This window comes from Diorhabda sublineata, chromosome 2 (genome assembly GCF_026230105.1).
Source record: "Diorhabda sublineata isolate icDioSubl1.1 chromosome 2, icDioSubl1.1, whole genome shotgun sequence".
Taxonomy (NCBI): domain Eukaryota; kingdom Metazoa; phylum Arthropoda; class Insecta; order Coleoptera; family Chrysomelidae; genus Diorhabda; species Diorhabda sublineata.
This window is the reverse complement of record NC_079475.1, coordinates 32,252,350-32,266,481: the sequence shown is the minus strand read 5'-3', so window position 1 is coordinate 32,266,481 and position 14,132 is coordinate 32,252,350. Positions and strand designations below refer to the sequence as shown.

At 32.4% G+C, this 14,132-nt stretch overlaps 1 protein-coding gene across 1 annotated transcript; it reads left to right on the top strand.

Annotated features, from left to right (window-relative positions):
* Positions 1 to 6,367: 6,367 nt before the first annotated feature.
* LOC130453146 (uncharacterized) lies at positions 6,368 to 14,080 on the top strand. The gene is made up of 3 exons (XM_056792754.1): positions 6,368 to 6,509; positions 12,895 to 13,146; positions 13,666 to 14,080. The coding sequence occupies exons 1-3, from the start codon at positions 6,389 to 6,391 to the stop codon at positions 13,977 to 13,979; spliced, it is 687 nt and encodes a 228-aa protein (XP_056648732.1). The 5' UTR covers positions 6,368 to 6,388; the 3' UTR covers positions 13,980 to 14,080.
* The last annotated feature ends 52 nt before the right edge of the window (positions 14,081 to 14,132 follow it).

The window sequence follows — 14,132 nt, the reverse complement described above, 5'->3', positions numbered from 1 at the left end:
GAATTTACCTACCATTAACACCAACTGATTCTAACAGACTTTGTTTTAATACTGAAAAAAAATTAGTTATGTCATGTAGAGGTACTCTACAACACCTCGTTTTTAATGACAAACAAACCGAAGCTGTTGAGTCGGTGAAATTTTTGATGATCCTCTGCATGTTATACAAGTAGATTAGTTGTTCAAAAAGTTTCTTCTTTGGAATTTCACCTACGCTATCGGTCACCACTCTGGGGCTCTTATAGCGTTCGTTACTTCGATTATATTTTTAACTTACAAAAAAACTTATTTATTTGGTTTAGGCAGAAGAGCCCATTGTATATTACATTTGGAAAAAAATCTTAACTAATTCTACATTGTTTACTTTTGGATTAGTATGACTTTTTTATTTACCTTCGAGAAATTTTAATTATAATATACCTAAACTTGTGCCTCTGGTAGGCGTTGAAGATATAGAAGATGCTTTGTAATCAATATAGTGAGAGGCCCACATCAAATTAGTTTCCTTGAAAACAGACAATCACAAAAGCAACTACTGCGCCATATCAATTGATTAATGAAACTGGGAAAGTATTTGATAGAAAGCGTGCTATGTTACACGTCCTCTGAAGACGATAGGTTTGTTATAGAAACACGCGAGAGTGTATTTGTGTTAGTGTAGTGGTAGCAGTAAACAGTGTGTTTAATATGAATATCACAACGGTTTCAGAAGCTAAAGTTTAGTTAACTATAAAATAAAAACACCATATTGACGTAGTTTTCAAGATATAAAAATTCAATTCATTCATTCCATCTCATAATAAAGATCAGTTTGATTGAAAATAGTATACAACTAGAAGATCTTGGATTTAGATGCACAACTACTGAAAATAATGGAACAAGTTTAGAAAGAACATTAAAATTAATAGTTGATTTTATGAAACAAAACAGCTTTATCAGTATATATTTAGATGGAAAATAATAAAGAAAAGGTCATATAGTAGCGAATCACGTTTTAAGAAAATTGGAATTGGAACATATAACACAATGGAGCAGTTAGCGCCGAACAGGAGCCAGTAAAAACAAGATGATTATACGGAATTGGTATTTATGTAAAGTAAGTCTCATGAGTAATACGAGCGCAATCAATTTAACTAACCGGAACATATTGTAATTCACAAAGACGTTTTCTTTAATTGCTAATTATTCGACGGAATCCTGTAAATACATGATACTGTATATATATAAAAATATATAAAAAAGTTATGTTAGTCATCAAATAAAATGACAAATTAAAAATAATTTAACATTCGATAGAAATAAAGAAAAAAGAAGTTTCAACTATTTTGATGAATATTCAAGACAAGAAATCTGTCATTTTTGTTATATACACATTTTTTTTTATAAATGCAACGATCTAATTTCATCTATACTTAATAACTACTAAATAAACGCTAATCATTATGCGGTTGCATTTTAATTAAATTATATAGTTAAGTATAATGTGATTCATTGATATTTATAGAAACCCTGTATTACTAACAAGGAGTAGGATCATCGCAAATTAAGTATGAACGTAAAAATGCATTATTGGTATAACCTGTATGTGTTACATGCGATTTTTAATCACATTGTGGGTTCTCAATTTGAAAGTTGGAATCAGTTACATATATATTGCTACACGCAGGTGTTTTGGACCCATAGCATGAAAGTGATTCTCTTCCACTCTTTCTTATTTTTTGCTTTCGTTTCCCAGTCCTGAATTCCTTTCCCTCTTAGGTCTTCCATCACCTCTGCGTACCATCTTTTCCCTACTCTTCCTTTTTTTCTTGTTCCTCCTTATTCTATGTCCATCATTTTTTTGTTGCCTTAAAATCTGGCATTCTCTGTATGTAACCCAGCCACTCCATTCTTTTGGATCTTATTATTTTGCTTAGTTCTGCTTCTCCAAGTAGATTCTTTTTACCGCTTAGTATCCTTTTAAGTATTTTTCTTTCCCATATATCTAACTTCTCTTCCTCTGCTTTGTTAAGAATCCACGTTTCGCAACCGTAGCTCACTGTTGGTCTTATTATTGTTTAGTATGGATGTAGCTTCTCCTTTCTGGAGATTCTTTGGATTCCTATTATCGTGTTCAGCGCTTCTAACTGTTTACTTCCCCTCGTCATCCTCGCTTCTATATTTTCTCCCTCGTCACTGTCGACCTTGATAACTACCTCAAGATATACATAACTTTGAACTTTGAATCAGTTACATATTCCATGTAAAAAAAGATCACAAAAAACGAGGATGGGTACTCGATTGTAAAACTATATTTTAAAAAAAATTATAATGGCTTAGGGAGAAGTTTTCTTTTCCACAACCTTATTTTAAGAAATTAAAATACAATTATTTGTGAAATTTTCTTTTCCATTTAATTTTTTTTATTAGGCATTGTAAGTTGAAATCAATGGTCGGATTGAGTTGGATGTCGACAGCAACTGATATACCAGGTTGAATTGTAAACCCCCATTTGCAGGACGAATTTAGTGATTTTACTAATTTACGTGATCTTAATAACACTGGTGTCAAAGTGTCGTCAAGGAAGTGTTCCTAGAAGCGTTCAGATAAAAAAACCGGGTGATTATTTCAAATAACTTGCCCCTCTTTTTGCATTAAATGAAATATTTATTTTGGCTTCGACTATAAACAATGGCGATGTTAATGCATGTTATAATTATTTCAATCTACGTTAAGAGTGCATTTTTGTATTTAATTTCAAGGTTTCATTATTATTACTATTAACTATTTAAATTCAAACAGGGTGATGGTTGAGGTAAATGACAAAGGACTGAATAGTGTTAGTCCAGAACATCATAAAATGCTATTATTATACAGATTGAACAATGAACTATAATTTTATATTCCACCATACCATTTAGTGCCAAATTGGACAAACTGTGTACGTATCCTGATTATGACTATATTTAAAGATATATTTTAATAGAGTATATTTACGAAGTATTGAAACATACCTAGTATCAAACAGAAATGTAATGTATTTGCACACGATACAACCCGACCAAGTTGAATAATGGCTTTGTTGATGATTCCAAATATTGTGTTTTGAATAATCAGTGCTTAAGGAGAGAAACGCGGATTATCTTTTATTCTGACAGTACAGGTGATTTTGTACCAACTGCATTATTTTTATCTACTAAAAAAAATTATGATTGCAAAAATCATACCACACAGCAGTAAGAATGATGACGTTAATAATTAACCTTGGTTGATCTAGGTCCTGATGCATCAAAGGGCGTTCACCGCTTGCCTAAAACTGATAATTTACTTGGAGGTCCGTTCAGTGACTCATGGTAGTGTAGTACCACGCTGTAGATGCACACAGCACGATGGACATAAGGATGGCTCTGATGAAGTCTTCAGCTCCAGATTGGATCGTCTTTCGATCAGTCCTATTAGTCGCCCTCTTGCCTATTTTTTCTATACTACTTCTACAATTTTATCATAAATTGATGAATCTAAATATTGTACTTTGAATAATCCATGCTAAAGGAGGAAAACGCGGATTATCTTTTATGCTACAGTACAGGTTATTTTTTAGCAACTGCATTACTTTTATCTACTGAAAAAAGTTCTGTGCTGATTAAAATGAATACATGTCTGAAGCACTATTTGAAAAATGGTTCACTGACCAGCTTTGCCAAACATTTCTGAAAATTCAATCATTGATTCGATTTTGAAGAACGAATAAGGTATTGATATTATTTGCTAAACTTATAGGATCAACCAAAAAATTCTATTTTATTATTTCCTAGAAGATTGAAGTATTTGATCTACATAGAAACCAGTTTCTCATGTGGAAAATGGTGTGCATTTTTAAAAAAGAAAGAAAATTTTTTTTTCTAATTTACAGAAACCTTCAATGCTTTGTACTGCCTCAATCCAATTTAATATGAAATCGCAACCATACCAACAACGTAGTGAGGTCATTTAAAATGTCTTCGTTGATATATTTTGTAGTACAGGATACTGCTGTGCATATAAGGCAGAAAAACGAAGAGACTCGTTTTCTCAATTTAATTTGTGATTCGAAACGAGACAGGGCTACGACTACTGAAGAAGATCGCTATTTCGTTTCTAGTACTCTGAGAAACCAAACAGTCGCTGTAGTTTTTATCCAAAATCATCTACAAGCAGTGAGAAATGTAAGCATAACTGAAGAGAAAGTTATGAAACGACTTCATATTGAAGGAACATCTCACCAAACTGATGTTACTGAATTATTCCACTTTACACGAGGGAAAAATGTGTAAGAATCAGTTATGGTATGGGTTAATGTCAAAAGATATTAAATAATGTCTATACGTAATTCAAAACACAGTCTTCAACAAGTTGTTATTACTACCAAGAGAAGCAGCACTCATAAATTTTAAATTTCTTTGATTTGAACGAAAAGAATACTAAAGTGTTTGCTCAATTTCATTCGGTCAATAAACTTTGAATAATTTCTCTTTGTTTATTTAAGTAATCAGTTGGTGACCTATATAACGGTGAAAAAAACCTACAATTTAAAATTTTTGATAATAGTTTCAATTTACGAGGGGATCTAATTATGCAATGAACTCAGTATATACCAATGTTCAGACATAGACACCAGTTAACGATTCTGTAATGAGTGGGAAAGTTTATGGCCAGTTAAGAGACGAGCAATCAATAAATATTTGAAATAACGAACTTTTAAACGATGTATGATTAAAAGTTCAATTGTTGAAGCAGACAAATAATACACTTCACTTAATCTCAGTCAAGGAAACATAACTGAATACAAACAGAAAAAGAAGTAGAAACCCATACATGAGAAATATTCGAAATGTATGCAACACATAATTATCATATAAATGGCAACGAAATGAAGAACTTTTCTCTGAAATTAAATGATTTAAAATACACACAGCAGTAAAAATGATGATGTTAATAATTAACCTTGGTTGATCTAGGTTCTGATGCATCAAAGGGCGTTCACCGCTTGCCTAAAACCAATAATTTGCTAGGCTTGGAGCTCCGATCAGAGAACTTTCCTTTATTTATTCGACAATTATTTTCATAGCAACTTTGTATATTTGTTCAATTCAGGGTCGTATACATTGCGAATCCAAAGAATCTATTGCGGATCCTTATCTGGCTTTAGCACTGGAGATTGTCAGCGTTAATAGCTGATCTATCAATTCCACTTTTTTCAGAAATTTCAGGATTTGGAATTGATCTTCAACTTAAATTTCGTAACAACCAGGTATAATGTTTTGGAGTTTCGTAGTCTCACAGACTTTGATAGAATGTTGATACATGTTTCGTCCTCTACGTGGCAGAATCTGCATGTTGCACTCTATGCTAAATCTAGCCTCTTCATAGGTCCATTGAGGCAGGAATGGCACGACCAGGCTGCTGTTAATATTCGTAAATTGTTCTCACTTAACTTTATACATTGTTACATTCAATAGATCTTCTTTGGTTATAAATTCCCAGGAGTAACTTTGCCTATCTTAACCCCTGTAGTTTATTCCAGGTTTCAGGTCCTATAAAGAGTTAATCCGCCCCCATTTTAGCAAATAATTCAATTTTTTTCACTCCAGTGTATTCCGGAACCCATTAAGGTATAACTTTATTTTTTGCCTAGTTCATTTATCTTGTTAAGGGACTCCCAAACCAGCTTGATCCGGACTGTCCTATTCCACTTATGTAAGTTGTTTTGTTGCTTTGTTCTTATTTATTTCTACAGCTCAGTTTTGAAGTAAATTGTTTCTCAAAGCTAAACCTTTACAGTATTTCATCGCGAAGCATGTCCCAGATTTAATCAATTTTTGAGCTAAGTCTCAGATTATCCATTATGATTCCTGAGTGAAGATTTTTTCCCACTTTCGCAATTTTGTTCCTACTGAAATGTAACTCCAAATTATTAATCCTACATTCCTCAAATATTTTCGATGAAACGTATGACATGTCGAAGTTAACAAAAATATTTGTTAATATAGCGTTGTTGTGATGTTTTTATCAAATCTATTGTACCAAGTATTCTAATGCAAATTGTACGTTAAGAATAACCTTCTGTACGTTTATTGCTACTGAATTCAGATCATAATTACCAATCTTTTTGTCAATAATCGACCACTAATTACGAAATTAATAGTTACTTACATATCTGTAAAATAATTTGAAATCGGTGATTCATTCGATAAGCAGTTACCATGAGAAAACTCGATTCATCCGTTATTTATACATATCAATTAATAAGGGATACCCCGGAGAAATTCCTACGCTTTTTGTTTTTTATTCAGAGGATCATAAAAAGAGCGGACTCATGCATATTCTAGTTCAGTTTATGCTTGATCCCGTAACTGTTGTCATTTAAAAAATGAGTAGTTCCGTGGAAACAGGTATCTTGTTTTTAATAGTATTGTTTAATATTGTCAGTAGTTTACCTTTCAATAATAAAGCAGCAACTGAAACAGACAATGAGTTCGGCGGACTTGAAGGTTAGTAAATCTTGTTTATTTGTTTTTAATGAATTTATTTTGTATTCTTTAACATAATATTGGATACTCGATTCTGTTGAGTGGAAAAAGAGTGTTGATGATTTGTTGGAGAACAATAGAAAATGTAATGTGCAAAAGGCTCACGTGCCAACTTATGGTGTGGGGACAAAAAATCTGTACATTTTTAGAAAACTTAGCAAGTAAAGTACGCTTCACTGAGAATGTTATAAATTGTTTTTCGTAATTTGGCAATTGTCAAATATCCCAAGTACAAGCATCGGGACTCTCTTAGAAGCTCGGTTTCAAGTATGGAAAATCTAAAAGAAAACGAATGACGTAAAATAATTGCCAAGTTTTATGAACCAAAGCAAGATCTAAAGAAATCGTTTACGGTTAATCACTTTGTAAGAATGGGTATAGTCAGACAAACAATTTATAATGTATATATGTATACATTAATCTCACTCCTTTTAAAAAGTCTAGAATGTGGAGTGGCTTTAATTGCCAGAGATCTTCGACTTCTATTTTAAGCTCTCCCAGGTGTAGTGATCTGGAGTTCCTTAGTGTTTCACACTTCGAGAGAATGTGGATATCAGCTATTTCATTTACATTTGCTTCGGTGTATTCCGGAATCCGTAGCAAGGTAACTTTATTTTTCTTGTCTAGCTCATTCAATTTGGATCTTTTGATATTGGAGTTTGAGCTCTAGTTCCTCTCTAGATTGAATTGAAAACATTTTTTAATTGCATATATTTCTGCTTGAAAAATGCTTGGTGCGTGTTGAAAGAAGTATTTCGATAGAAAGAAAGTCAGGATCAGAAAGAAAAGCGAAAACATTGGACAGATAAGCAAAAAAAGTGGCAGAATAGCGAAAAAATTGGGAAGAAAATTCAAAATCGATAACAAATATGTAAGCAACATTCTAAAAAAACTAAATGTAGTTCAAAAATCAAGAAAATCGGCATCCAAATATTCTGAGAAGAAACAACTGGTCAAAATTAAAACTTAGGAATCTCAGTGACAAGTTTTCGCCCGCTAATCACTTTTGACGGGAGTGAAACCGCAATTAATAAGATTTTTTTTGTCTGAAAGGTGCGAAAGTAAATTCAAAAGTGTATTTCAAATGACAAATAAGTTCAATTCGAAAATGTTGGTATGGTTGGAGATATCTTTTCGTGGTCTTTCTTCAGCATATATTTGTCCTTTTGGAAATTCTATAACCACCAAAATATATGAAAAAGAGTGTGTCAGATCTAGATTGATGCAGTACACAAAGAAAACGCATCTTGAAGGAAAATTAGTGTTTTGGCCAGATGTGGCAAGTGCTCAATATGCAAAGGACGTTGTGGGAGCTTTGCAGAGTTGAATATTCCGTTTATTGAGAAGTCTAAGAATGTTTGATCGTTTTTGGTGAAATATGAAACGAGCTAATCTGGCACTGCTAATTAATGTCAATAGATAATATCTATATAAAATCTCAGTACACATTATTACTTATATTCCAATATTGGTACAATTTATATAGTTGAAATTGACGGAAACGATCAAATAAATTTCTCAAATTCCAAATAAGTAAATGGTATTTTAATTGTAAATACATTAGCTCCATACCTCCGTTTATAATTACATATTTCATTACCTTATCTCAATGGTTTGATACAGTAAGCCTGTAAAGTTATTAGTATAGTACTGCTGCAAGAATCACAATAAGTATTTTGAACGATCAATTTGCTATTGATTTTCTATTTGTAAAAGGATGGTTCGCGTGTAAGTGAATTCTTAAGTATTCGGTTTCATACGCATGAATTGTAAAATTAATAATACCTCCTTGTACAGTATTTTTAGTACACAACGTTACGATCGAACGGTTAGTCAATAATGAGAGATTTTAAATAATTTGTTTGTCCTTTATTCTTGGATGTGCACGATAAAGTATTGTGTGTTCTTAGTTTGTTTAATTAAAAAAATAATTCAAAACGAGCCCTCAAATTGGTCCTCTTACTGTAATTTTTTATCATATATCAAGATATATGCATTTATAAATAAATGGTCATATGTAAATAATGTTTGTTCTAAACTCAAATTATCCAGTTTTTGTTTAACCAACCATGAGGAGAGGAAATACGGGATTTATCTATTTATTCACTAATTGATTTTTAAATGAAACTGTACGCTATTTATTCATTTCTTAATGCTTTCTTAGGCCCCATACTTACTCCATTAACATTTTATAGACCTTGAAGTAGAAACATCATTCCTAACATTTTTTAGTATTAGAAGATCAATAATATAATATAATCAAAGAATTATTCATTGTAGGAAATTTAATCACTAAAGTAGTAAAACAATAATTTATATTCAATATCATCTTTGCACATGCCTCCAGCGATAGTGACTAATCTGGGACTTACAAGTTGAAGAACAAGTTAAATTGTTTAGTGATCTTGATGACATATTTAGTTGACAGAAAGACATTGAGATAGAATTTTTCACCAAACATAAAGACATTTTATTAGCTTTGTGTGCTTGTAAAGTACCTAGTTCAGTAAAATATTTAATTATAGGATATTCATATACTCCATATACGAGGTATGCGTGAATAGTATCGAATATACTCTAATAACTGCGCGTCATAACCTCTGAGTCAACACGAAATCGTTGATGTGATTAGTTACTAACTGAAGGTACGATTTTTCTTTCCTCGCGTTCTATTATTGTAAACAATGACAGGGAAATTAGATCAATGAACTTGCCGGAGTCGGAGTCAGAAGAAAACGTCCACAGATATGCATAAGCTGCTTTACATCAAAGCTTTTGCAGTAATACTCATGGAAGCGATGATGTTTGTAACTTTGTCAGCCTCCTTAACGTCTTGACGAGGCTCCCTGTGATTTTGGGCTCTACAATAAATTATAAATGCCGTCGTTTTTACATTCAGTATAGGAAGAATGATCATTAAATGGACAAGGAGATCACTCTAGATCAGCGCTGTCCACTTCAATGGTAGCTTTTGAAAAATGAAATTTGGAGAGTTGTATTATAAAATACGTAAACTTTATCAGGTTGAATTATTTGGATTAATTCAAGAAATATTAACTTTGAGAATGATGGTTTTCACTAACTAATAGACAATATCAACTTTGATATTTGTTGTCAATAAAGTAATTTCTTAATTGACTTATCAAAGAGCGAACATATACATATATTTTGTATTTATAAATTTATGTGAGAGAAGCTGTTTTCCGAAAAATATGCGCTTCCCAGCATGGAACCCAGTGTAAGACGTAAGTTTATCAAGATTGGGTAACATCAGTATCCCTTACCGTTATTAACTCATCTTCTTATATACATTTGATTGTGGTCTCAAATGAACGGGGTTGATCAAACAAGATCATTCCAATTTCGAGTACCTTCGTAGCTACGTTCTATCTGTCTTCAATATCCTCACACGTCATTTTATTTATATTAGACACAACTATTATTGAATAGAGAATGTCTTGAAAAAACAAGTCAAGACGATCTAACTACAGACGCCATAAATATGTGTTATCTGGAGCGATAGGGACATACCCGATAGTGATATTATGAAATATTGCTATGATATATCACTAATTTAAAAAAATAATGCACAAGAATATCATATATGAGATATACAATTAATCGTCATAATTTGAAGCAACTGGAATAAATTCATTTGACATCAGAAAATAATACTGCTTTATTTAAAAATTTGGAGAAATGTCTCATATACATACCTCCAAATAATGTTCAGTTTTGGATTGGTGCCTTTGCCTACGGTTACTACCGATGTGAATTCGGACGAATACTAGGATATATTGAAAAATTCTTAGCCTACTATAGAACCAAAAAAAATTTCAATGTCAAAATATTTTATTACTCAAGATATTCTCCTCTTAATTGGATACATTTATTACAGCAATCTTTCGAAAAAATGTTTCTTCTTGCTCTGCAAACCAGACCACAGCTTTTATTACCTACTCATTGGAAAAAAATTCACGACCTTTTAAACTTTTTTTCAGTTGAGGAAAGAGATGATAGCCGGACGGAGCCAAATCTGATGAATAAGGGGGGTGTTCTAGTAATTCCAACCCTAAATGACGAATTTTTTGCATGACAACATGAGATTTGTGTGCAGAAAAGCAAAACACCTTTGGATAGATTTCCGCGTCTTTTCTCTTTTCTCTTTATTCCCGTAGATTGGTTAGTAATGTCGAATAGTAATCTCCAGTTATTGTTCTACCCTTATTCAGAAAATCAATCATGATTGCACGGCAATCCCAAAAAACTGAAACAAGAACTTTTCCAGCAGATTTTTGAACACGAAGCTTCTTAGGTTTTGGAGAACCAGAGTGTCGCCATTTCATCGATTGTTGCTTTGCTTCTGGATCGTAGAAATGTACTCAAGTCTCATCCATAGTAACAATTCGGTTTAAGAATTCTACATCGTTTTCAAATCGAGCACAGATCGGACGCTATGCTTCTACTTTTGCACGCTTTTGGTCAGCATTCAAACATTTGGGGATCCATTTTGCAGCAATTTTTCTCATGTCCAAATTGGCCTTGAACTATATGTTGAACGCGTTCGTATGAAATATTCAGTTCTTCAGATATCCGTCTTAGCCCAATTCGACGGTATGGTAAAATCATGTCATGAACTGCATCGATATTTTCGGGGACTGACATAGAATTTGACCTTCCCGAACAGTCATCATCTTCAATGGAAAATTTATCTCTTTTGAAGGTTGCAGTCCAATTTTTCACGGTCGCATACGAAGGACATTGATCACCAAGGGTATTAATCATATCTTCGTAAATCTGCTTACCTCTTAACCCTTTTAAATACAGGTACTTGATGATGGCTCCATACTCCAATTTTTCCATTTTCACAATTTCGATGGACATCTTTTTTCTTTTAATATATTGCGTAACTCTGGTTCACTTTTTTGACGCCAAACTTTACACTGACATTTCTAATAAGTTATTGTTCATTGCTATGGTAAGGAAATATTTTGTTCATGCATGGAACTGGTCTAGGCTAACTAAATATCAATACATCCTCGTATGTCCGAATTCCTCGTCACAACAAGGCGTTTACACTTTTCGAGTATTTTAATGTAATAGTTTGTAATTCTTTAAGTATATTGTTGATTAATACAAAATGTAAATGTTAATTCTATAATGTAAATATCATAACAAAATAAATAATTGTAGTTACTTCTAGTGTTGAGTTCTGTTACGACTTATAAAAGTATCATTCATACTGAAACAATCGAATCACTCAAAATTCAATTGTCCAAACTACTGAAATTAGACGCATGTCGCACAAAAAAATCAAATTTATTTGATCGCTCGAATAGTTGTATCTCATTGTAAAACAAGTCTTTGTTTCTTCTTCATCAGCCTATATGCATCTACTGCTGGACATAGGCATCACCTAATGTATTTCACATTATTCTGTTTTGCGTACTTTGCATCGAGTGGCCTCTTAATGTCAGCGTTTCTGAGATCTTCCTACTTTTTTTCTGGTCTCTTTTGGTTGCAATACCGTGATCTTTATGGTTCATCTTTCTTTGTCTTGTCTTCCAACTTATCTAACCCATAATCATTTCAACTTAGCTATGCTCTTTACAATGTCTGTTGTAACTCCTGTATGTCTTCTGATTTTCTTATCATGGATCCCATCTGTGAGCGAGATTCTTAACATGGCTCTCTCCATTGCCCTCTATATTCTTAATCGACTGAGTCATTGTTTCCAGGTCATATGTTGCTACAGGAAGTATATTCTGACAAATCCAGTAGGTAACGTGACTTTGGGGATGGAGTCGGCTGAGAGATCCTCTTCCGTTTTCAGCCTACTGCATGAATATTTTCTAGTTATTATTTAATGCGAATATTTTTTCGAAGACCTTGTTCTATGTTGCTAAAGACACACATTCCTTCTATGCTGCTCCTAACATTCTTACGATAATAGGAGGGAATATATTCGTAGTCCTTTTCTGGTTATATTTATTGTTTTATTAGAAATTTTCAAACCAAATTTCCTGATCTTCTATAATGAAGTAACAAAAATATGTATGGGTTGAATATATTTCACACTGATATCAAAATCTATTAGAAGAAATTAATTGGAGTAGCCAAGCTTTCAAATTGTTCAATATTCATGTAATTTTTCGTATAAATCTTTTTCCTAATGGGTCTCTTTTGATAGTTCAAAAACATAGGTCGAAACGTCAATTTTTACCTGTGTTTTTAAACTAATTTGCTAATAAAGATTTATAAAAAACATATAAAAAGGTCTATGAAGTAGAAAGTTGAAGAAATGTATTTATGTAATTGGATGGAATATATTTAATTACTTTTTTAGATAAAAGAAAAAATGAGGAAGCTAATTTAGAATCTTCGTTTGATCCTGACTACGTCCGTTCAACGCGGCATATAGAATTCGATAAGTTACTAGGGACATTACAGCAATTCAAGGATATGTTACATACACGCAACAACTTTGGGCCAAATACTAATTTCCCTTTAGGTAATCCACATGATTTTCATCGGGGAAATTTGCATCATAATCACGGAGTACCAGTCGGCTACGATCCTCCTCGGGGAGAAGTTTATGGTAAGCGATATTACTCTTCTCTTAGTTGTGAGAAAGCAATTTTATCAACACTGTTCATTAACATTGCATCGTCGACCATGTTATGAAATTAAAATAATAATTACTTAACTCGTACATGGTTTTTGCATAATTGCACTTATCTATAACTATTATCAATATAATTTCAGCCACATTGGAAATCTAATAATTCATTTTCCTCTTTTATATTTGTAAATTCACATAAGTAGTATAGAAAGATATCTAATAGTTAAGTAGAAATCAAAAACCTCCATTTAATATGTTGTACCACCTCAAATAAATACTTTTTCATGAAACATTTGATTTATTATTTTTATTATAATCAGATGTTTGTTAAAAATTTTAAAGAAAGCATTGGCGAATAGTTTATTCTTCCCAGTGTACATAAAATATAATCGAAATATCGAGAAACAAATAAATGGTATAAAATTGATTGAAGTATGCCTAAGCCATGTGGATGTGTGGATATATTATATAATAATATGATGTTGACTTTTATAGGACACGAAGATCCTTTATTAGGACACTTTCCAGAAAATCATCGTAGATTTGGTGATCCTAACTTCAATTGGTGTCATCATGGTGATTTTCATCCTCAGCCATGGGATCATCCCCCTCATTATCCACATAAAGAGAATAGCGGTAAACCACCAAATCGGAGAACTGATGTTATTCCGGATACCAATAATGCGACTGATCCAGATATAAAGAATCAAGATGATGTTACGGATATTATTATTATAGAAAATGGTCAGACTACAGCAAAAACGACTCAATATCCACCCATTGATATTAGATTTGGAACAAGAAAGTGAACTTTGTAATACATATTACTTAATTAGGAAGATATTTATTTATGATTAGATTAGAAAAATTAAAGGATTACCCTTATTTCAGAAGTTTTAGTTAAATAAAATTGGACAGTTTTATTTTGAGTTCTCAACCTGCAACACCATTCGAAGTTAGAT

Bases quoted from the DNA above. Each gene is read 5' to 3' on its own strand.
- LOC130453146 (XM_056792754.1), top strand. From the start codon at position 6,389: ATGAGTAGTTCCGTGGAAACAGGTATCTTGTTTTTAATAGTATTGTTT. The intron at 6,510-12,894 runs GTTAGTAAATCT...TTACTTTTTTAG, and splicing joins TGAGTTCGGCGGACTTGAAG to ATAAAAGAAAAAATGAGGAA. The intron at 13,147-13,665 runs GTAAGCGATATT...TGACTTTTATAG, and splicing joins TCCTCGGGGAGAAGTTTATG to GACACGAAGATCCTTTATTA.